Source organism: Trachurus trachurus (assembly GCF_905171665.1).
Source record: "Trachurus trachurus genome assembly, chromosome: 19".
NCBI lineage: Eukaryota > Metazoa > Chordata > Actinopteri > Carangiformes > Carangidae > Trachurus > Trachurus trachurus.
The window spans coordinates 21,854,259-21,879,561 of NC_139913.1; the positions used below are offsets into that span (position 1 = coordinate 21,854,259).

The 25,303-nt window shown below is 44.4% G+C and overlaps 2 protein-coding genes across 2 annotated transcripts in view; both read right to left on the reverse strand.

Moving 5' to 3' along the window:
* Positions 1–25,303, reverse strand: part of mfsd1l (major facilitator superfamily domain containing 1-like) — a 258,249-nt gene that overhangs the window by 97,211 nt on the left and 135,735 nt on the right. The gene's annotated exons all lie outside the window — the stretch shown is intronic.
* The window catches only part of ntn2 (netrin 2), a gene marked incomplete at both ends in the record, with an annotated part of 28,147 nt that continues 10,350 nt past the window's right edge, over positions 7,507–25,303 (reverse strand). The window contains 5 exons of the mRNA XM_083994290.1: positions 7,507–7,892; positions 7,990–8,064; positions 12,902–12,955; positions 15,178–15,327; positions 21,696–21,884. Coding sequence (XP_083850416.1) covers positions 7,507–7,892; positions 7,990–8,064; positions 12,902–12,955; positions 15,178–15,327; positions 21,696–21,884 — 854 coding nt within the window. The remainder of the gene's footprint in view (positions 7,893–7,989; positions 8,065–12,901; positions 12,956–15,177; positions 15,328–21,695; positions 21,885–25,303) is intronic.

Below are 25,303 nucleotides of genomic sequence, written 5' to 3' on the forward strand. Positions count from 1 at the left end.
TTGATTATTTTCTCATGATTATTTTCCAGCTAATCTGGCTTGATGAAGTGGATGTCCTCTACAGGTGATTCATTGAGCCTCTATATTGGATCTAACCAGTGAGCACAAAGTCTTCTCCATCTGTCATCCAGCCCCACTGAACTCCTTTTAAAAGAATAATCTTTGAGACTTTGGCTAAATCAGAGCCAAGACACTCTGCATCCAATCTTTATCCCAAACCAAAATGCTTGCCCTAGGCTTGATCCTGAAGTAGCCCACCATGATCAGATGGACTACTCTGGGCCAAACACAACACTGCAACATACTGAAAGTGTTTTTTTTATACATCATTAAAAGTGTATGTGTGCATGTTGAAGTGAAAGTTTAATAATTACTCAGGCCTAAAGCCAGAATTGTCATTCTTGAAGCAAAGCTATTAAAACGTGGCGTAACTCACATAGGGCTTATGTAGAATTTATCAGTGTAATTTCTATTTGTCCATCTGCACACAATCCGCTTTTTGTGATCACCTTAATACATGCGCAGCGCACACACACACATACACACACATTCCTCTTGTGTTACTGGCTTTGAAGAGGCAGACTCATCCCCATTTTCAACAGTACCCAATCAAACACAAAGCTGAGGGGCGGATTAGGAGCAGGCTTGTGCTGCAAAATGCTCCTATCAGGGACCACACTGGTTTTAAATTACCCCCTACTCCTCATTCATTTTCAATCACTCACTGGCCCAATAAAGTTTGTTTCTCCAATAAAAAAAGACCAACAAAGGAACACTGAATCCCAATTTTGTGCAACAGCAGTCCCTCACAATCCTCAACACTGTGTGTTAGTGTCTGGAAAATTGTCTGTGAGTATTATGGACGGTGATTGGCCCATTTGCGGTCGAAAAGATTGGATGAGTTCAGAGTGAGAAGAATAATAAGAAGAAGACATTTCCCATTTTGTGGGAATGAAAATATACTTTACTTTTACTTCAGTGGAAAGATGGAGAGATTGAAGGATGACAGATGTGCGAGCGGAGGTGCGGTCATTGTCACGCATGTTGTCAGTTCCAGAGGGAGTGGTGTCTCTTCAGACGACAGCTGGTTTCACTCAGAGAAATGACATGCAGCAGAGGGAGAGAGGGAGAGAGGGAGAGAAACGGATCAGACCTTCACCACTGAATATTTATGATCTCGGTCCACACAGATTTCTCGCTACATTTTTTGCGGTTTTCAAGGGGGTTAGTGCTTGGTGACCCACACACACTCGCAGACCTCCAGACAAGCATACATGAGTGTTCACAGATACATTCAGATATTCACACGTTCATTCACTGTCTCCGAGGGGTAAAGAGGGATGAGGAAAAAAGAAATCTGTTAAAAAAAAAAGAGGGGAAAGAAATCATAGAGATCATAAGAATGGAAAGTCGTGAATATGGCAAAAAGTAAAAGTAGTTGGGGAAAAAAGATGTGCGAAACAGACCTACACATGCACCCACGCAGACCCTATGCCGTTGTCGAGCTTTGAAGCACGGTGGTAATGAGGCTCCATTTAAAGCCAATGAAGCTGCTTTGGCAGCTTATGAAAGCATGACTGGTAAGCCCCCTTCCTTGTCTGCCGCTGGGTGGTGTGTGTTTGTGTGGATGTGTGTGTGTGTGTCAGATAGCATATGGAGGCAGAGGGGGGGAATGGACACAGTATTTGACCAGATCCATTTGCTCTTTTCCAGCACTTTAAACAGCAGCTCTGTCTCGGACCCGTCGCTCTCCAGAGCTCAGATTCCTCCACTAACACTGGAGTGTTTTCCTAAAAACAACTGGAATCATGTGTTTTTATTGATTTCATTATAATCTAAGGAGGGACACTCCAGTCGACTTAGAGCACAGTACCATTTAATACAACTTTATCAAGATGGAAAAAGTGATTAAAGGTTTAAAAAAAATGGTTGTAGATTTTGACATACGGAGGCATGCTGCCTACCATAACAGTGGCTCGCCTGGCTTATATGTATATGTATATATCCTATGATACATTTAGTGTTCAAGAAGAATGTTAAGGGATGGAAATGTGGCCTTGTGGCTTGAGTCTTTGGGGATGGAAAGACTGTTCCAGGTTTAAAAGTTCAAAATACGCCTAAAGATAGTAGCATGGAAGAGGAGCGGTACATGATGATCTGTTACCTGAAGATCATCAGCAGCAGACAAGTCAAATAAAGGCAACTGCATTTACACCACTGTGAATTAATCATTTGGAATATGACTGGAATTTATACTTTGTGTTGGCACAGCCTTGAGCCTCGCAGCGAAACGAAAAAAAAAAAAATCTCTAAGGTGTTCCCTTTAACTATCCCACCAATCAAGCCAAAGAAACACATGGTGTCAAGCCTGGAGCACAAACGCATAAAGAAAACCTAAGTGATACTATTAAAACAGTGTTATTTTTTGTTACACTTCAATAACTCTGGTAGTGAACCTTCATGTCTCCTGCAGAGTTACCTTCTCATGAATTCCTCCATCCCAAAGTCTCAAAACTCGAGGGACGGCTAGGCACACACAACTATGGTTGGAATGACTGTCCAAACAAGCCAGGTGATGCAGAAGAGCTCCTGCAGGGGTTTTATCAACACATACGGACCAAGGGTGGCTGTTGTGTTGGGTGTATGTGGCTAGACTTTACCTGTGTCTGTTGAGGTCAGAGGCTTCACTTCAATATGTTGAGTGTGGATCAGTGATTTCCCGTGACGGAGGACATCCTGAAGGTGCATCATTTGCCATTTCATCCAATATCTATCATCCAAGGAGACAGAGAGAGGGAGATGGAAACAGACAAGAAGGTCTCCGATAGGTCAAATACGAAAGATTTCAATCAGTCTCGTAATCACCGTCACGGGGAGTGGAATCTCACTTAGACTGAGCCCCGAGGTCGACTCTGTTTCTGTAGCTGAACCTCTCACAGGACCATAAGTCTGGATTTCCACTGTCAGTTTGGTTGTAGTCCACCGTTAGGGCGTAATGGGAACTGGACAGGAATGGCAGGCTGATGGGAGGCCAGGATGTGTACGATGGATGTGCTTGATGCAGAGACATATGTCATGCTGTGTATTTATATGTGTGTGTGTGTGTGTGTGTGTGTGTGTGTGTGTCCAGACAATCTCAGCAACCTCTATTCTCGAAGCCTTGATGGCCATGCCTGGGGAGAGAGATGATAAATGGTCGCTTTCCTGTAATTTACCTTCAGGAGGATGGATGGTGCTGGCCTGTTTGGTTAGAGGGTGGGGAGACGAGGAGAGAGGAGACTGTAGGTGAGAGGGGGGAGGGGTGGGGGGAAAGAGAGAGAGAGAGAGAGGAAAGAGTTTCCTGCTTTGGACCTGACTCGGGAGTTAGGTTTCCTCAGAGGTGAGGTACATATTCAAGTGTGTGCGCCTCACTGTTTATTTACAGAGCTTTAGCCCTTGCTCTGTTCATAGAGGAGAGGAGCCGATATACCAAGCACCCCCCTCCCCCCACCCCTCCAACACCACTACCACCACACCCCCCCAAACCCCAGTCCAGCCTCTGTGAGTGGAAACACACCCGAGCGGTGCCCACCGCATGTGAGCATATACTTTCCAATGAGAAGCACACACAAATATCAGTTCAACAACATTTCTCAAGCTAATGACCGCAATTAGAGAGACAGATGATCAACACAAACACACAGCTCATTAACTAATAATTTATTTTTTTTATCATTTAGATTAAAAAGTCAGTGGTTCATTGCCTCGGAGGAAAATGTACAAGGAAGACTCTGATATAACAGAATTGAAGAACGGGGCTGAATAAAGGAAGACTTCCCTTTGTTCTCAAACAAAGGTAGGTGGACACTTCTTGTGAGTGAACCGTTATTCCCAGGGCAGCCATGTAACAGAAAAAGGTGGGTTGTTGTGTCAGTTCCCGTCTGTACCTTTTTTTTTTTTTTCTATTTTCTTTTTCTTTTTTTATGGGGAAAGCAGAGGGTCCAATCAGCCCATGTCACATTTATTTTTTCCTTTTACTCGATTCTCCTCAGTCATTTACAATTGGGCGGCTGTTGTCTGGAAACAACATAAAAACCAAAAGGAATACATTCTGTGTAATATCTGAACCACATCTTCTGGTCATGATCACAAAAGCATATGTTTCTGGTTTCTACATCCATATAACTTCATCTGGTTTGTACATCCATACACGTGAGCCATCCCAGGCCAAGCGAGGCTTTACAAAAAAGACAACATAAATGGCAGAGGCAGTTCAGTACATATTTACAACATTAAAAATGTGTCAAGACTTATTAAACAAGGCAAAGGTGTAGATGGAAGTGAAACAGACAAAACATGAAAAACCAGGAAAATGTAATTGATGTTTTCTTTTTTCTTTTTTTTAATGATAGGCTCTCCCCTGAAAGCTTTGCCCCTCACATCAGAGCTCTCTCACCTCTCTGCCCTTTCAGTTCATGTGCATATCACTTGTTTACTTGGGTAGGTTAATTAGACACACACACCTGTGAATGCTATAAACGCTGCAAAAAGGAGGGGGTGGGGTGGGGGGGGCAAGGCAGAGCAGTTATGGCCTCAGTTCCACTGCCAAGCTGCTGGGCTTGTTAACGTAAAACAACAGGACGGCTCTCCCTATGAGGCTCACTAAATAGCTTTCACAAGACTAAGCTTCCACCCCCAAAACAACATCTGGCTCACTCTTACTTCTTATCTTTATTCCAACATTCAGGGTGGGCACTTAAGACAAGGAAAACAGAGAGCCAATAGGAAATTAAGAGGCTTTTGTGCGTTTCCATGTGAAAGAAAAGTCCAGATTCATTCAAGGACACTGAAGCTCCTCCGTGAGTGCGTTGGATGCTTTGGGGAGTTGAGCACCAGAGAGGCCTCATGGGCACGTAATCTGACCGTCCATCATGATGTGTCACGCCGTGCTCACATACCAGGCCAGGAGGCTGGTGCTACTGACACCACCTGTCTGACAGACGACTGCGGACAGCCAACACACAAATAATCGACTGTTTGGTTCTGCATTTTTGTGAGATTCCATTGGTGGGAATTGTGCCCCGGGCACAGAGCTGTCAAAACTTCAGTACTTTTTTTTTTTCTTTTGTCCTTTTCTTTTTTCTTTTTTTTTTGTCACACACCAGAACTCATGGTGGGTGATGACTCGTTTTGGTTACGGGTTGTTTTTTTGGACTAGATTATTAACACGTCATCATCAGACAGAGAAGCATGAAGTCCCACAATCATTTGAACAAAATCTAGCTGTTCATAGTCTCTAATGGCATCTACTGTCATGGCGTCCACATTCTTAGGCTTGGTGACATTGTTTTATAAACACTTACAATCAGACCATACACTTGAGCGAGTGTGTTCTTCACAGTTTGACATACATTCTCGAAAAAGACGTGAAAACGACTACAGTGCAGTACAGTACACCACTGAGGGGCATCGGCAGCCTTGTTCTGTGCTGTCACTTATCTAAGACACTGAATACAAAACATGCAAAATGGGTTAAAAGGGGGGGGGGGGGGGGGGGGGGGGTTGGGGAGGGTGGTGTCTTACACAGAGAAGAGAGCAGAGGAGAGACACTTTTGGAGGATTGACAAACCAAACATACCGCCGCAACCAAAGGAGCGTAACCACTAGCTAGCATGACATGCCCGTCGGCACACTCACTGCTACGCTTACTTGATGTGCCCCTGAAAACTGTGTGTTTATCTTGTACTCTATTTAAATAAATTGTAATGTGCTTTACAGGCAGATAAAAAGCTCGAGAGCCACCAGACGGGTCTCTCTGTGGTTTTCGTTGGTCCCGACTTTCATAGTCTCTTAATTGAATCTAAAAACTGACTATGCTTATTTGGCACAGGATGACAGGGACCGCGATCGGGTAGGCAAGTTGAGGAAGATGACTTTGGATGTTTTCCTTTGTATCTCAACGATCATATTGGTTTAGTTCTCGCTCCGCTAACTGTAAGGTTTTGATGGACCAGCAAAAACCACAAACATGGAAACATAACAAAGCACATGAGGAATGAAATATGATCCTCTCATGTCATAATACAATCAGTGAGCAGTAAAAACTTTCCAGCCTCATTCATTTTGTCAAAATATACTAGAGGAAAACACGACCATGTTGTTTATCTGGCTTTGTTTTCTTTTTACTGCATGAAAAGGAACTCGCGTTTCAATCTCTTATTTTGGCAAACAAAAAGCCTGCCAGTCACTAGACACATCAGAAAAAATGTTCAGACATTTAAAGACAAAGAAATGACAGTGGCCACACAGCAACATCTGGAAGGCCACTACCCAGCGGAAGACATTACCCATAAAGCAAAAAAAAAAAAAAAAAAGTCTCCTTGGAAATATTGGTATTGTTCTGAAATTCCAGCCATTTGTCCACACCACTTAATCTTTCTTCCAGAAAAAGTGACAAGCAATGAGTCATGATGGGGATGCATGACTTTTATAAACCACTCATGAGGGACTAGACGCACAGCTCTAGAGGCCTGGAATGTGAGTCACACATGCCAGCAGGCTTTGTTCAGCGTAAATGAACAACAGAATAGACAGCATCTGAAATAAGGATATGGATGGATGAGATAACAAATAACCACACGAAGAATATAAACTCTATTATGAGCAGTGGCATCAAATACTTGATATAAGAGCCTACACGATCAGTTTATTCTGAGGGCTGTCTGGTGGCAGCAGCAGTGGTGGAGAGACTGAGGTTTGCTGTGGAAAATGTCCCTGCAAAGGGAGCCCTTGGTTCCTCACAGGACGAGAGTTTTCTTTTTTTTTTATTATTTCATTATTGTTGTCTGTAGAAGTTACTGCAAAGACCTGGAGCAAGTAGGCCCCTTTTTTTATTTTCTGTGAAGAATTTTAACGGCAATTGTTGAAAGGTTGTCAGGTGCACCAGCTCGTGCCGATCCAAGTTGAGTTTGTTTCAACAATGAAACATGAGGCAGCCAAGCTGAGGGGTGTGCAGCTTGTCTTGTTGCTGATATTAGTCAGTCTCTGGAGTGACAAACAAAATCCTCAGGAGTGGAGAGTGAGCACTGCTGGTCTTTTATATGTGAGTACTGAAACAAAGTGGCAGGAGACGGTCTCGGCAGGAGGAGAGGGGGTCGTAGTTCGTAGTTCAGGACGAGTGGACGTTACCGCTGTCGTCGTTGTGGAAGGAGGGAATGGCGTCTGCTTTTTGTCTACACTTCATACCCTTTTTAATGGTCCCTTTTTAAGGCAAACCAATAGACAAAAAGACAAGTGACATAACAAAGACAAAACTTGAAAAATAAAAAGGAAAATAATTATACAATATACACAAAATGTGGTCCTTAAAACAGGGAGGGTACATGCAGTCTTTGCGATGCGCAGCGTTCCTGTGACGGGTTGGGAGGGGGGGTTCAGGGGAGGGGGGTCAGGGGGCTCACGGGGTCAGGGTTCATGAAGGTGGGCTGGGATGGGGTGGAGAGGTAGGGGCGGATGCTGCTTTTCCCATCACGCTTTGCTGCACTTCCCCTTCTTCTCTTTGCGCTGGAACTTCCTCAGACGTCTCGTCCAAACGTCCCTCCACTGGATCACCAGGCTGTTCTTATCGGCCACCAGGCCCACTCGCTCCGCCCCCGGGCTGGCGGCTCCGCCCCCGGGCCCCACGCCCGGACCCGCCGCCGTGCCCGTCCCGCCGTCGCTGCCGCCCATCACCAGGAAGCGTTTGCTCATCTGGATCTTGGGACATTTGCAGGCGAGGTCCTTCATGTGCACCCACAGGATGTTGTCGCCTCTCTTCAAAGGTTCGCCGCGGCTCTTGTACACAGACATCACGCTAACGGAGAACTTGGCCCAGTCTCCCACCGTCTCCATGTCCAGGACGTTCACTTGGACCGCTGGGAACACATTCATAAAAAAAAAAAAAACACACAATCAGGTCAAAACTCCCAAAAACTGTGTATTTACTAATTATGATGAATGAATTCTTCTTACCATAATCTTTCTTGCAATACTTCTTCATGTTGATCTTCAGGTTGCCTTTCACTGGTTTGCAATAGGACTCACAATCTGCAAAAACAACATGTACTCCTTTACTGCTGAGGCTGTAACTCTGGAGCTTTTTAACACTTCTCACTAACACCCACATTACACACATAATGGGACAGTTACACACTTGAAATTAGACTAGGTCGTTTTAGAACAATCTCGTGTGACTTCAGTGTGCTCTCATAGAACATAAACAGAGATCAGTGTCATCTGAAATGCAAAGTCAGTGTGACCAACTGAGAAGTGTTAAACGGATAGTTCACCCAAAATTCAAATTTCACTCATTATCTACTCACCCTCATGTCGACTAAGGGCTGGGAGAAGTTTCAGAGTTATTTGTGGCTTCTCTGAGTTACAGGGGGTCTCGGCATACATGTAGCAGTGCATGTCCATATAACGGTTGCAAATGGATACCAACTGTCTTCGTAACAAAAAGACACACCAAAAAACATCCAAATACCTCCATGCTGCTCGTATGTAATGTCCGTCTTGTATTGAAGCCCCGAAATACGAAATTGTTCCGAAAAAAATTAAAGAAGTCTATATATCAAGCTTGTTTGCAGCGGAAGCTCCTCTTCCTGGTCCGTCCAAATTTCTTTTTCGGAACAATTTCGCATTTCGGGGCTTCAATACAAGACGGACATTACATACGAGCAGCATGGAGGTATTTGGATGTTTTTTGGTGTGTCTTTTTGTTACGAAGAAAAGTGGTATCCATTTGCAACCGTTATATGGACATGCAGTGCTGCACGGAGCCCCGCTGTAACTCAGAGAAGGCACGGAGGACTCTGAAACTTCTCCCAGCCCTTAGTCGACATGAGGGTGAGTAGATAATGAGTGAAATTTCAATTTTGAGTGAACTATCCCTTTAAGTTCTGTGAAACCCAAATCAGCAGCATCAAGATAAATCACCATCTCCTTGTTTATGCACATGCAGACGGATGTTATATGAACACATGGACTTAAAGCTGTGTCTTCATTTTTGTACATGTTTTCTTTTATGACCTTGCAGTAAGCATACCCATTTTCACATTTATCCTCACAGTAATATATATTCACTGACAGGGCCAAAGGCTCAGAGTCAAAGCGGAGCAGGTTGGATTGCTTTCTCTCTGCTAAAATACAACTTCTGACAAACCCCTGCAACAGCCGGTGCTGGGAGGCAAGTGAAACATACCAGAAGAGTTAAAGTGTTCACTTTGACATGTTTTCTGCAGTGTTGAGAAAAGACAGAGCGTTGTGGAAGCAGGTCATGGTTGGATGGATGTGAATAGGCCTTGGCTGCCAGCGTGACGATGGAGACCACACATTGGACCGATGACCTCCGCTGACCAATTGTAGGTGGAGTTGCCAGTGATGAGGTGTTACAATTATGATCGTGACAGTTAGAATGAACCTCTTGGCCAAGGGATCGCTCTCAGATCTCCGCCTGGGTGACTCCGAGACCAGCCTAAGTCATCAAGTAACTAGGCATCTCTTTCAAGCTGGCCTTTCTTCACAAAGAGTCAGTCTGCTGAGCTGGAAACAATTCTGCTCTGAATTTCACAATCTAAGTTGTAAAGCAATCTTATCCTCTCCAGACTCCATGGCTCTAAGTTCACCTGCAACCTGAGTAAAATACCACAATAAGCATAGCAACTCAACTCATATTTAACTTGGTGTTGATACAAAACGACTGTGGCTGTCATTCAGACATGGAGCCCTTTAAAAAGCATTAGGACGCATGCATGTGATAATTCCTCCTGCTTTTGCTTCCTCGTGATGGTGAAACATTTATCTCGTCTTCTCAACGTTAAAACCTTTCCTTCTCTGTGATCACTAAAGATGTTTTCCATGAGCTGAGGGCAGAGGGAATGGGCAACAAAGAGGAGACGTAAAATTAAGTGGATTTTCAAAAAAATAAAAAAACAGATGAAAGTTCTTGTCAATGAAAAGAGTCCTTGATAAAATTTAAAGCCCTGCCTGCATTGTGTTTTGAAATCGTCCTCATGGTAACTGCTACTGCTCAGAGCCGCTGTTGATCATTAGTGAGGCTCTACTGTACTTGACAGGTTGCCACCGGATTTTATGAACTGTGCAATTTTGGATCCACTTATTTCAATTACGAAACTATGAGAAGGAGATCCAGTCAAGAGAAAAAAGAAAAACTATGAAAGTGATGGAATGAAATTGTAGGGGATGCCATGAAGGTCGTTTTCCCAATATAGTTTTACTCTGTTTTAGTCGAGGGACACGAGAACCTGACCATGCTGCCCGCTTGGAATGTCAGGGCGTGAAACTGAAAAACCACATGCTGGTAACTGGACTGGTATCTGTGGTCAGGCCTCTCATTGCCTTCAAAAGGAAAACCATTCAGTCACGTTGCTTTCCAAAGCAAACCAAATAAATTGCTGGTCATGAAACGTCCCAATTAGAAAAAAAAAATAGTCGTGTGAGAGAGAAATTATGTGTTCTGGGTTGCATGAGAGTAGGGGTGTTGTATCGTTCATTTTTTTTTTTTTTTTTTTCTTGTGAGGGGGACGGACGGATGGAGCAATGGAAGGAGTGCACGAGGACGAAACAGGGGTCCAAGGAGCCCATAAAAATGTCCAGGAGGCTTGGCTGTATATCAGAGCGCTGGAGATTTTATTAGCCAGAGAGAGGAGAGAAAAGAAAAGAAAAAGGAAGAAAGAGAGCGAGAACAGACGGCAGCTTCCAATAACCTCGGGACAGGGTGATGTTTAAAAAAAAAAATTTAAAAAAAGACAGTGGAGGTGTGTGTGTGATGATGGATGTGTGTCTGTGTGTTCTGCATTATTCACTTTAAATAAATGATGTTAAATATCATAGCTTGCCAAAAGGTCTTTTTCATTACAAGCGAGCGTGTGGTTTCATGTGCAGATCATTATCATGTAAGTGTGCATGCAACTGTGACAGGCATGCATTTGTATGAGATGTGTATGGATTTCATTAGATCGATGCCATTGTGTTTCTGTGTGCGTGTGTATGCGGTATACAGTGGCTGGCCTGGAGGTATCGGTGGCGGAACGGCCGCGTGCGTTTTCCCATGAACGGTGGCTTACTGCTGGCTGTTCACCTGGAAAAGCTCTCGGTGAATCGGCCACTGACCCAGAAGACCGGCCCACTGAAACCACGCACAATTGGCTCCGGGGCTCTCGATGCCCTCGTTCCTCTGAGCCCCTTTCACTGTGCCATGACAAGGACAAATTGCATCCACCGCCCCTTCCACAAAAACATTTTGGGGCCTTAGGTTTCAGATGGTGACGCTCGTTCTATGGTAGTTTAGGAAGGAGAAAGATGGGGGAAATGCTCTGGTCTGTTTGGTAAAGCCTGAGGTGAATTGGCGATGAACAACTCTTGTGTTCTTAGACCCTGTAAGATTTTCCCAGGGAAGTATTAAATACAAGAATGGGCTGGACTGTGCATTTTCTTCCCCCAAAAAGACTCAAAGGCTTGAGTAATGAGAGGAAAACACAGGAAATGGAATGAGAAGAAGAAGAAATCACAAAGGGAGAGAGAATCTGCATACACGAGAAAATTATTATCAGTATGTATCTATAAACTTTTAAAGGAATTTCCAATTTAGACATTTATTTATTTGCATTTACTTTCCTGCTTAGTTGGATGAGAAGATGGATTTCACTGTTCTGGCAACATTTTACTGTAATCTCCCTGTTTAATATTTTCATATTACTTCAACAGCATTTATTACTTCTCCAGTGAAGGCATGTCCTGCTATTTCATTCATGATGCTGTCATTCATGATCTGTTTAGAGACATTAACAAATGAACCAGTAAACAGAGGTTAAGTAAGTTGGCGTTTGCAGCCCAATTCTTTCCAAAAACCAACAGAAGCTGTCTACCAGCACTTCTACAGCTCGTATATTGGATGTTATATCTTGTTTGTTTAATCTGTACAGTGACAAGTCACGGTTTTAAGGGGTTTATTTGGTGGGCTATTTCTTGGCTTACATCCGTTTCCAGGCTTTGTGCTAAGCCAGTCAGTTAGCTTAGCTACAGTATATTCACCATGCAGCCATGAGAGTCGTATCAATCAGATTTGTTTTACTTTACATCAATAGATATTTTGATAGTTTCTGTATGCAGTGATCATTGACAGTTTGGCCTCAAATTTACCCCCAAACATCAGCCATTCACCTTTTAACTGCATCGTTGACAGCCCATAAGTCAAAAGTCTAATTTACAGTTGCCTTTCTGACACATTTGTAGAAAAAAAAACAATAAAACTCTTATGCTGTATGAGTGACAAAGTGTGGGTGGATTGGGGGGACGGGGGAGTGCAATCTGCAGCCTGAGTGATGATATATGTTATAAACCTACTAATGAATCAACATTTCCAATTCAACACCGCCATTCAAATCAAACAGCCGCAGAATAAAAAATAAGGGCAGGGTAATTGACCGGAGCCTAAATTGGAGAGTTAGAGGGAACGACTGAACAAATTTCCCCCAAGTCACTTGCCAGTGCTCCTTTCACGCCTCAGAACTCTCCCCTCCACTATATCTCCCAGCTAAACTGTAACTAATCACCTCGGCTGCCTATCTGCTGGCCTTGGCTTTAAGCTACAGCTATACTTCGAGCACAGCGAGACTCCACTAACTTGAGGCTAGCAGGGAAACTGTGCCAAGGACACAGGTTTTTAAGACAATGGAAAAATTCTGCTGGCCCCGGTGCACTCGTTCTCTTTGCAGAACTTCAAAAGAGGGGGGGACCCCACCCTCCATTAATATTTATTCCACACCTTAAAACTCAAGTCCAGAAATATTAAAAAAGATGTTTTTGTTCCTCTCGTAAAGCAGTGGTGCTCATGGGTGAGGTTCAGAGAGCGTATACTAACCTGCTGGTTCCTCTGTGCTGCTCACCACAGCTGTGGGGTTGACCACTGGGATTTCTGAAACACACACAAGAAATACAAAGTTAATTCACTGGTTAAATGTAAATCCATACCTTTCATGTACGCTCGAAGTGATTTGGCTGTGTGTGTGGCCAAAGAAATGAAATGTGTCTGAAGTCATTGAAAGCAGTTTGAAAGACTGGCCATACTTGTGTATTAACATAACCACAACAAAACTCAGTAAATTGGCCAATAAGAGCAAGTACCAGGGTTGTCAGACAGTAGGTTTGGATTGTGACTTATGTCGACTGCACACGTGAAAACATATGGAGCATTGCAGACAGACATGCTAGATAAACACTGACTGAGTGACAGGGATACTTATTGGTGGTGAGGGGGAAGACAGGCTCAAATAAATCACATGTTCCACGGGGTAATGTGGTGGTTTCACTGTTTGTTGGAAGGAACACATTGACAGATCCCGGGACAGTGTAAGTGTCAGATTAAGTAGATGCACCAGGTAATCCAGTTTAGATTGGCTGATCCAGTCAAAGATACCACACTTGATACATCTGAGACAGAAGTTGATCCTTTGAGGCCCGCTGATTAAAATGGAAAGGTGGCTGCACTAGATTAGTCACGTCCTCCCCTAACAGATGCTAGGTTAACACTGCTGTGTAATCTCCATGCGAGCATGTATAGACAGATGGACAGATGGCAAGGGGGCAATTTTGGTTGGATCATCTTAAGACAGCTGCAGCCCTCCCTCGCCGTGCCCGCTGGCTACACTAAAAAGTGCCTCATGGAATTCCTCCAGGACCACTCTTCTAATCGTATGCAACTTTCCAATACAAATGCTAATGCTAACAACAGGCCCAGTGCTTTTTTTTTTCTTTTTTTTTTTTACCGTAAACAGAGTTACTGGAACGCCGGCTTAGCATCCACCCAGAGGATCTGCTTTTGATTGGATTTGGAGATTGAGGGTTTGAACCAAGCGAGTGGGAGTGCGTTGGCAGGAGGTGGGAGGGGTTCTTGGAAAGCTGTTTTGAGGCAAAAGCAGCAGTTGTCTCTCTGAAATTATGGACACCCTGCCAACAAAAACAAACAAGGGCACGGAGCTTTGTGAAGGCGGGCGCAGCTGCTAGAAGCCACTTTGAGTTCGTGTGCCCTCATGGCCACATCTTGTGAAGACAGACAGATGATGAAAGGATCATTCAGATGAGGGTTGCTGCCGTCATACTAATTGGCTGCTTAATGGTCTTGTCTTGTGTCTTCGGGTCCAGGAGCCTCAGTAGGCGGTAGGCTCGCCATGAGGCCATATTGACACGGCACACAGTTGCCGTTAACGCCATTCGTAATGGATCCAAACGTGCGCATCTACTTATGAGCCACATACACAATTTATCTTGTTCTCACTGGATGGTTCAGTGGCATTCAAATGAGTGGGGTCCGCCATCCATGACCACAGTTGTTTTCTCCTTCTCGCACGTCCGCCATCTGCTCCGGAGCTTCGTGTGAGAGAAACAACACGGCACCATGTGGCACAGTGTGGCAGAGCGCGGTGCGGCACTGGGCGGCGCGGCACGGCACTGCACGGCTCTGTTTGGTGGAGGTTGAGTGTGTGCACAGTGTGCCTGTGCCGCCTGGCACACGGTGCTGGTGGAAAGTTGCCCTCTATTACGCATGCCTGCATGTGCCGGGGCACTGGCAAATTTCATAACCCACACACACACACACACACACACACACACGCTTGTCACAGGAAATTAAAAACCTGTGTAGTCGGCATGCAAACTCCAGCAACTAGAGACTCACATATCACACACTGTCGACAGCGAGTGGAACAGCTATACCCAAACCTCGGGTTTCTCCCTGCTCTCTGCACCAAAAAACAGAAAACTGTGTAAAAAATCACCATCTCCACATCACTCTTTGCTCCGTCCCTTTAAGAAATATGGCTGTTCACTCGACCCTTGATGGGACCTTGTTTGTGCACATTTTGGGATGTTCCCAGTGAACTAATCATTGCATTTTTAGTGGCTGTGCAAACCCACAGAACACATGTAGCGTATATGCAGTGCAGAGATCAAGTTGGGTGTGCCTGTCAGGAGGCCAGAATGACTCTAGGCTGCAGGGAAGTGTGCTTTCAATTACGCTGTGCAATCCCCACAGTTTGGGTATTCGCCGCTGTCAGTGGAGTTCACTTCTCTGTTGCAGCTATTCTGTTGGGAGTTTATGTTATCAGTGTGATATGCTGCATGTGTATGTGTGTCACTCACTGATGCAGGGGGCCACGGGCGAGCGGCTCTGCTGGTAGCCCTTGGCGCAGCGGTTGCAGGTTATCCCGGTGACTCCGTCCTTGCAGGGACACTGGCCTGTTGTCTGGTTGCACGTCTTGCCCGCTGCGCCCACAGGGTGGCAGTCACAGGCTGGGTGTGGGGGGAGGCGGGGAGGAGAGAGAGAGAGAGAATATATTCAGTGTATTAATTTATTAATCTTGATGGCACACACACAAGACAGCAGCTTATTGCCTGGATTTCACGGCTTTGGCAGGGTACTCGGTTAAATCTTGTAATCTGTTCTGTTTTCGCCTGCAGACACACAGATCTGCATTAGGACTGAATGTTTGGCTCCAGGCTTCAATCTCCCAGAGAGAAACGGCTCTCTTTTCTTTTTCTGTCTGCCTCTGTACTCGGGATTCCCTGAACGCTGGAAGGGGAAACGCTGCATCTGTGTATCTGCTTGTGTGAAAGACTGATTCAGCGAGCGAGAGAAAGCATCAGGCAGCAGGAGCCAGGTGGAACAACAGGGAGATGGACAGGTGAATGAGGTCGAGACCAAGCGGAGCTCGCTGTGCCGTCCTCTCTCCTCTCTGCCCGTTTCCGCTCCGCTAATGCCGCCTGCTCTCCGGTGCACTGGTGACACACGCTCTGCTGTTTCATCACTTCCCGAAAAGTTCAGCCGATGCCCAGCAAATGCCAACAGCAACAAGCAACGCTCAGGTCACCTCGCTCTGGCAAGACTTTTACGAGTTTTGCCGGTTCTAGGCGATTTATTCAAGCCACCTTAAGCAACATGAGTTTTTTTTTCTACTTGGTTTAAAGAGCTGTTAAATACAAGAGCTGGCGTGTTGGTATGCAACTTTCTGACGGAGACTTACAAGATGTTAAGAGAGGATGAGAGGGAGAGGGAGAGGGCAACATATCGGAGAGGGAGAGGATGACACAGGGGAAAAGAGAGAGTGAGAGACACAGAGCTTCAGTTCAGTCCAAACACAGCCTCTGGTGTGCTCGACAGCGTAAACAACAGTGAATCTAACCAAACTGTGGACACTCTGACGCTTCGAGAAAACAGACATTTGTTCTTGAAGTAATAAACACATACTTAACATTTCACAGCAAGCCAGCCAGACAAACACATCTGTGACATATAAAAACAAATGCAGGATTTTTAAAACCTCTTGACCAGTCCAACTTTCACTTTGACATTCTCTGTCCATGTTACGAGTCACACAAACAACAAGTGTCCTTTCCAGACTTACTATCTACTTACCTACTGACACGCTGCCAGTGATAGAGAAAACAACTGTGAAATTTAAGGTGAAACTTCTGCCTTCCCCCCTCCTTTATTTCTTTGGAAACAGCCAAGTGCAAAATTACTACAGCAAACTTTAAGTGACTCCACTGTAACACGATAGCTGTAATTGTCCAAGCTTATCAAGAAAAGACAAGAAAGGCCAAAATTACACTTGGGGGGGAAAAACCCTGTAACCCAACAGTTTGTGGCAGGGCTTGCCAGAGAAATCCAGCTGCTAACGCGCCACAGTTTCTTCCCACCGCTCGTCGGAACTGTGAATGTGTTTATTTGCGCTGGACATTTTTTAGCTGCTACAACAGAGGAAAAGCCAGAAGACCCCCCCCACCACCACCTGTCAACTGGGCAAAGGGAGGGTTTGAACACCCCCCAAGACCGGCCTTAATGTGAGAGATGGTGTGCGTCTGGCGGCGGGGGTGGGCAGGGATTAACTGCAGTAAAAGGTCTTCAGAAACGTGTGCGCCTTTTTTCCGGCAAAAGCCAACCCCGCTCCACAGGTGTCAGAGTGGCTGCAGTCCGTTTGAAGCTGGGCACAGAGATTTAAACCCGATGCTTTGGCGTGTGAAATCCCCACCACATTTCAGTCATGCAGGCCCAACCAGGAAGCTGGAGCTTTGATGGGACTTGGTAAGATTTTTGGGACCGACCCCAAGGGGGGGAAAGCCACATCTGTGCAGGGCAGGGTAAGACACCGCTGAGTCGGACGGCAGAGGTCAAGTCAACAAGGGTCTCCGGACTGTGTCTGTTGCTCTGTGCCAGCCATGTGGAGTAAATCCTCCCCTCCATACCCCCCACCCCCCCCACCCTCATACATCAGCCAGAGCCGGACCTCCTGCCTCTGCTCCCAGGTGCTACAGTGTCCACAGACCATTTGGGGATTTCTGGCATTCCTGGGGTTTGTGTCCTTAACACACTAATGGAACCCAGCTGATTATAGCGCAGGGAACCTGATTAGTTAACTAATGTAAAGTTTAGATCCATATTATACATACAGAAGATGATGATCACAAGAATTGTTTCAACCGAAAAACAACAAGCTGATTTTTGCCATAATGGAATAATCCTCGGCCGATTTGATTTGAGGGTTAATTACTCCAGCCTGTCAGATGATGTTTCCAACGTCAAAACACATCTGGGAAAAACTGCCAGTTATTTGATCTGTCTGACACAAGTCTGGTGTTGGCGTGTCGTGCCCGTCAAGACATGTAGGGCGGCAGGAGGCACGACAAGCTATTGTTTCCCCGGCTGATCTCGGAACAGTGCAGACCATCAACTGGATCCAGTCAGTATGAACTAGATGCGAGTAATTGAAGAATGAGAAAAGAAAGGGAATGGGGAGGGGGGCTGAAGTTTTATGTGCAGGGGCTCGGGCCAGTTAAGAAGCAGTAAAAACGTCCTCAGATGTTGATGACTTTTCAAGCCTGTGCAACTGCAGGCTTGACAGGCACTGTGTTGGGATTTGTAGTCCTTTGACAGACGTTTGCTCAGTTTAACTGATTCATGATGCTTTGTGTGTGAGTGTGTGTGTGTGTGTGTGTGTGTGTGTGTGTGTGTGTGTGTGTGTGTGTGTGTGTGTGTGTGTGTGTGTGTAGGTGTGTGTGCGTGTTTCTGGCTTAAGTACTTGCAAGCACTGCTCTTTGTCTCCAGTTGTTTGGCAGCTGCCACATTTGGAGGAAAGGGTGTTATTTGTACTGTTATTTGAAAATGTGCTTTTTAACACTTGGTTCTGTTCTGCTGGCTGTTGCATTGTGAAAATAAATACAAGTGTTACAAATATGAATATTTTAATGGTTGAGTTGATTTACCATTATTTGAGCATTTCAAGTAATAATGCTTTGTTGAAAGACTGAGGAGCTCAAACTGATAATAGAGCAGCTCTGTTTTTCTCACAGTAAAATCTTGTCTGTGGTCACAGCTCCTGGCTAAATGTGATGCTAATGATACAAAAGTGAGGTTATTCACTCTAAAGGATCGTATTTTAATGCATATAAAATTGCCTAGTAAATTAGTTTGTGTTTTTTTGACAGCAAATATCCTGTCTGCTGCAGAAATGACAATATTTGAAACATGTAGCCACTGTGGTTTATCTTGGCTCGGCTGCTTCATGTCGACTGTGGCCTCATTTTTAATGCCTTTTATCAATGTTCCTTGTGGTCAGCGGATAGCAGCGGTACGACTTGGACTGACATTAAAAACCTTGGATATTTGAAGAGCTCATAGACTGCAGCCAGGCCAGCGACTGCCACGTTTCTTTAATTTTGCTGACTGTTTTAATGCTTGTGACATTGTAAAGACCTTGTGGAGAGGCTGGTGCCTGGCCAGGTGAACTGGAGAAGTGGAGCGCTGCAGATTCACTTTGAATCGGGGGCTTAACAGGGAAGACAGCGTGTGTGTTTTATGTATGTGGGAGGTTTAGCAATGGAAGCGATGGAGGGAGAAGTGCGGTGGTTTCTTGTGTTCTTATACGCCTCAGATTGTGGACTGACACCCATCTAGAACAGGTTTAATTAGAAACAGACACGGCCCATTCATCCCACCAGAGCTGCACCGGCCCCCGCAGCCCTCCCCACTCCTGTCTCGGCTTTAGAAAACACCTGTATTTTATTGTCGTAACTCCATTTCAGAGGTGACACTCACCCCTTTCAGCCATACCGCACCTCTGACCTTTATCTTGACCCTGACACATGGAGGTAAAACATGGAACGAGAGCAAGGAAGAGAGAGAAAAAAAAAGGACAAGGCTCAAAATAAAATCAGGAAAGCCACAGTAAGAAAAAAAAGACAAAATCAAAGGTTTTTAAAAGTAGTGAGTCATGGTGAGGGAGGGCAGGAGTCTGCGAGGAAGAGGAGATGGTGGTTATAACCAAATCATGGGAAATGGAGATGAAAAACGAGAGCGAGAGCTGAGGCAAAGGAAAATGACGGCTCCTAGACGGCTGTGAAATTGCTCTGATCAATCATGGAGCCGCTCAGCAGAGGCTTTTTTGGACGTTAACTTTCATTTCCGTCACATCTGGGGCCTTTGAGAGGGAGGGTGATAAACTGTTTACCACCTGATCACTCGGATTTGATAAGGACAGATTGTCATGTCAGGGGGCTGTCGTGTGTGTGTGTGTGTGTGAAGGCATTGCACGTCCAGGTACTGCAGGAAATGGAGGCTGAGGGAACAATTTGCACAGAGGGACACACACATCTCAGCGCTGATCTCCTGTCGGGATCGAGGCGGATCTCTTTCTGTCAGTGTTTTCGGTGCAGCAACAGGTCAGATGACTTCAGTTTGAAGGTATGTGACCAAGTCACAGTGGAGGTTTTGCCATTATATGATGAATGGCTCCACATCTCAACACAACTAACATGGGCAACCGCGGCCTGATATCGTGCCATTTCAAACCTCCTGGTGTTGTGTTACAGCTCTGGGGTCGGCTGCAGAGGGGAAAACTGAGAGGAAGCCAGTGGGAGATTCTCGCCATGAAATTTCAGGCGAAAGATCTTCACGGCTATGAGCGCTGGCAGGTCTCGCCAACGCCGCTCTCCGAACGATCTGGAAGTGATTCTTTACCTTCAACGGGGATCAACAGGATGAAAAACACTCCCTCTCCTGCCATTGATTTGAATATTTTCCTCAGCAACAAGCACAGGAAACTGCTGTTATTTTTGAGTCCAGCGAGAGGAGTGAAATGCTTCCAGCATAATACCAGGCTGAAAAATATTCACTGCAAATGTGAAATAATAAAAGGGGTAAAATGCATTTTTCCATGAGAAATGCCTCGGTCATGTGATAATATGATGTGGTGTGTGTGGTATGGGGGAAACATTCGGAGGAGCGGCCAGAAAAGTTTCAGGCGTAGTATCAATTTGTTTCCCTCTGCTATGGCATGGCAAGTCAGACATGCTGATTTAGAAAAAAAAAATCTTTTTATTGAAAGTTACCATGACTGCGTATGTTTCTGATCAGGACTTGTTGCCCCCTTTTACACTTTCTCCGAAATGACATGATTACACAAGTATTAGCGGGGTTAGGACGTCTCAATCTGCTTTTGTTTGAACGTTTTGTAAACATCAAGCGCAGCCTATTGCCACATGAAAAGTCAAACTGAGCTTAAAGTAATAATCGGTGACATTTTCATATAAATAAATGTTCATTTTTGCTGCGCTATTACTGATTGATGTGACACAAAAGTGATCCTTGTTCATGAAAACTTTTGCATTAGTTCGTGTAAACACAGAGAGGCTGTTAATTCTCTCTCTGAAAAATTCATTTTTTTTAAAATGTTTCTGACAGCAGAAGAGCTGGGTAGTTACCACAGTGTGAACAGTCAGACACTCAAATGTTATCAATGGGAAATCTGAGCAGAAGCAGACTGGAGTTTCTGTCTGATTACAAAGTCATGTACAGCAAAAGCACCCAAAGCACACTGGGGAAAAAAATAAGCCTATCTCTATAACACATTATAACCATACTTATAATGAGGTATAATGCAGTTATAACACTGTATAACTATAGTTATAAACACTCATAAATGATCATAATGCTTTATAACAATAATCATAACACACTATAAAGCATTTTATCATGACTTATAAGGTCAGGTATTATAATAGCTTATAATTGTTACTAACTGGCTGACAATGCCCACATTTATAATGCATTATAAATATAATAATATAGTGTGTTATAATTGGCTTGTAAACATGTAGAACTATCATTATAAACATTCATAAATCGCATAAGACTTTATAACAATAAGCATAACACATTATAGAGCAGTATAACTCTATTATAATACTAAGATCTTATAAGCCATTATAAAATGCTCTATGATGTGTTATGCTAATTGTTATAAAGCCTTATGATAATTATTGAGTGTTTATAATGAGAGTTATACACATTTATAAGCCAATTATAACATAACTATATATATAATGCGTTATCGATGTGGGCATTGTCAGTGAGTTACTAACAATTATAATACCTGATCTTATAAAGTGTGTTATGCTTATTGTTATAAAGCATTATGATAATTTGAGTGTTTATAATTATAGTTATATAGTGCTATAACTGCATTATAACTCATAAGTATGGTTATAATGTGTTATAGAGATAGGTGTCAAGTAAAGTGTTACCAAAATAAAAACTTTACAAATACAGCTTTGATTAACACTCGACTGCTTTCCACTGTGTGACTTGTTGTTGGACTTGTTACCTTTGCAGGCCCGGCGGTGAGTGATGGGTCTGGCCATGTCTCTGTAAAAGCCCTCCTTGCAGTAGTGGCAGTGGCGTCCGGCGGTGTTGTGGCGGCAGTTCATGCAGACGCCTCCGCTCTTCCTCCCCGACAGCTTGTACAGCTCCATGTTGAACCGACAGCGGCGGGCGTGAAGGTTACAGTTGCACGCTGCGAAGAAAGGAAGAGGAGAGTAAAGAGAGGTGAGCACGGGACAAATGTAAAAGTTTACACTGCCTGCGTGGTATTTATCTAACGGGGTTAAAACGCAACTTGGCCTAGATGAAATGTTCACATGGAGTGTGTGTTGCAGTAAAACATATGCTTATTACCACGTAGTGAGCTGGGAGAGATTTTTCCAGTAAGGCAGGATTAGTTTATAATCTACACTGCGGCTGTGTGCTTGGCTGCTATTCCAGAACTCATCAATCAAAAGTGATATTTACAGAGCTCATTTTCTCCATTTCATAATTAATGAATTCAGCTCCTCTCAGCCCATTAGTTATTAATCACGGGAAAGAGAGACATTAATTTCATGAATCACTGATGAGTAAAGACTCCGAAGATCTATTAAAAGCGAGACTGATTCAGATAAAGGAGTGGGCTCGAGCTGGCTGTCCTCTAAATGAGGCGAGCAAGAATATATGGGACATGTGAAGTGAGGTTATATCTCTTCGCAGTTCCACTTGAAATCCAACTGGTTCCTTGGTGTCTCTTTGGCTCACAAGTCTTTTCCTTCTGCCTCCTTCATATAAGACCACATCCACCAGGCCTGACATTATTGATAAACTCTGTTCACTCTCTACATGTGGGGTTTACATTTGAGCAGTATAATGAGAAAGCCGCCCTTCTTGTTTGTGTAACAGAGTTTGATCCAGACCCTCGTCTGGTTAAATCAGATTCAGACCTGGGACCTGAAGACTTGGCCGCGGCTTCAATGGCAACTGTTGGAGAGCTTAGTTCCAGTTCAAAGTAATCCGCAGATAAATTAGAAAAGGAGTAAACAATAGGAGAGCTGTTTGACCAAAAATGTCAACAGTTATGGCAAAGGAAGATTATTAGAGGATCACAACAGAAGGTGATATTAATTAACTTAAATCCGATGGGAGTATGTTTGAGAAAATAGATTTCACTAGCATTGGATGTTTAGAATAGAATAAGACACAACAAAGGGAAATAAGTAAAGACAGACCGGCTTAGGCAGTGGGAGACTTTTATGTGTGTGTCTTTGTGTGTGTGCAGGGATTTGGCAGATACAGACTATCAGAATAACAAACAGGTCTTAAAACAGAAAATGAAGATTGAGATATTTTACAGGCTACATACATGTTGTTCGGATTGTGTCTCCTGTTCTGTGTCATAATCAAACACAGTGGAGTATTTTGTTAGATGACTTCATTGCAGGAGTGATGCAGGAACATTTTCTGGCTGAGCCATGTTAAAAGATTGATACCATCCATGTTCATATCTGAGTATTAAATATGAAGCTACCAGCAGCTGCTTCTAGTCTTTATGCTGAGTTAAGCTGCTGACTATGCCCTCATGTGTACTAAGTGGTGTCAATCATCTCATCAAACTGCTGGCAAGAAAACAAATTAGTTTTTAATTAGCAATACAACATCACACCTTCAATGGGCTCTATGCACAGCTCCACTACTAATGTAAGACAGGAAATAAAGGAGCAGCCTTAAATTCAGGAAGTAGTGGAGCTATGCATAGAGCCCATCCTGCTAGACTACAGTGTGTATTTAGTCAGGACATGACTGTATTTCTATTGGGCAGCTTTGAAGATCCTCATTTAAAGGGACAACGAGGACTTTCTCCAGCAGCAGAACGAAAAATTCTGCGACAATAAAAAAGTCTCATGGGCCCATTTTCGATAAATATATCGTTTTGTCTCTATCGTTATTTTGTTATTATTATTAGTGGTGGAAATGCTGGGTGAGCCGACCAGCGTTTCCTTACTTTCGGTTTCGCGGACGCTGCCTGGCGAGTCATGAGAATAACGCCGCCTAATCGCCGTTTATGGTCGGGACTATGACAGTATCTGATCGTCTTCAAACCTCTGACTTTAATTCTTGATGAATGAAAACATGAGTCTGTCTTGCGCCGGTCAAAGAAATTCACGGTGCGCAGAGGCTCATAAATGTAGTGAGAAAACACTTTGCTTTTCCAAAACTCCTGGTTGTCCCTTTAAAAGATGCTATAGACCAGGTAACAGATGTGTAAAAATCCCTCTGTAGCTGACGCCTCGAGTGTTTTCACTTCTCTGTTGAGGTCAAGGTCAGTTCTGCAGTTACATAGACCTCAATGATCTGTCTAGTGTTAAATGAGCTTCCTTTTTTTTCACGTGATTGAAAATGACTGTTAATGGCACCTCGATGGCTCCATCGCATCAAGTCATCGAGTGAACGACATACAACCTCGGCCCACACTGAAAGGGAGGCCTGGCACCGGGTTGGGAAAGAGGCCCACTTTTCCCTGGTCGCAGACCCTGGAAAAAAAAAAGGGGGGAGCGCATTCCCAGACTGTTTCCCAATTCCTTCTGGTTATTATGCAGCCCAATTTGTATGGAATTCAGCCGTTAATTAAATACTGTTTTATGTATGCATACAGAAGAGACAATGCTGGATCTTTTGGTGTGTTCTCATGAACTGGAGAGCCTTAGAGGAGGACTGACCTTTGACCCTTTGAGAATTGTTCAAGGAGGATCTGTAGCCGGTATTGAGGCACGGCAAGTGGAAGATACGGAGGGATGTCTGCAAACGGAGCCTTTTAAAAAGCCTTTTATCTTGACTGTGGTCTTAGTGGTAGTGATCTGGTTTATCCCAGATTTAACTGAGAGAAAACACTAAATTGATGACATATTGACTGAGTAAGTGGTTCCTCCTCTGTGTGCGTGTTTAGCGTGTAGCTGTCCCCGTCCTCTAAGGGGAATGTGACAAAGAACACGCCGGCTCCGGTGAGCGGCTGGTGCTGCTGGGAAGGGGAGGGTGGGCTTAGGTGGTGGTGGGGGGACCGTGATTATGATCAAGCGTCTCAAACACACACACAGCTGTGAGCACTTGTGTCCATTAACACCTTGTAGCGGAACATGAAAGCGATGGATCACATTTTCTCCTCTGCTGAAGTACCGGCCGCCCTCTTACGGCATCCTCTCGATTTACTGCCGTGCAACAGGATCGGCCAACAAAGTCCGAGGTGAGGGAGGATCTGCTCAAGTGTGGAGAATGTAAAGAAAGGTGCAGAATTTTAGCCTTTAAATGATTTTAACATGTGTAGCGGGGATGACTGGGAACGGCTTTAACGACAGCCAGACTTCTCGTGACGGGGAGAAACTGAGAGAAATGGCAAGACGAGAGCGAGAGATGCTGCGACAGCCGAGAGCCGAGGTTAACGAATGAGGGAGATTAATCAGTGAAAAGTGCTGATGGCCTCCAGTGGATGTTTGTGTGTGTACCTGTGTGTGTGTGTGTGTTTACGCTCCGTGTGCTGCGTGCTGTTAACTTCAGCTCAGAGCTGCAGCTGCCCAAGGATCCTGGAATGTTTATGGGTTTGTTTTGAAGTGCTCACACACACACACACACACA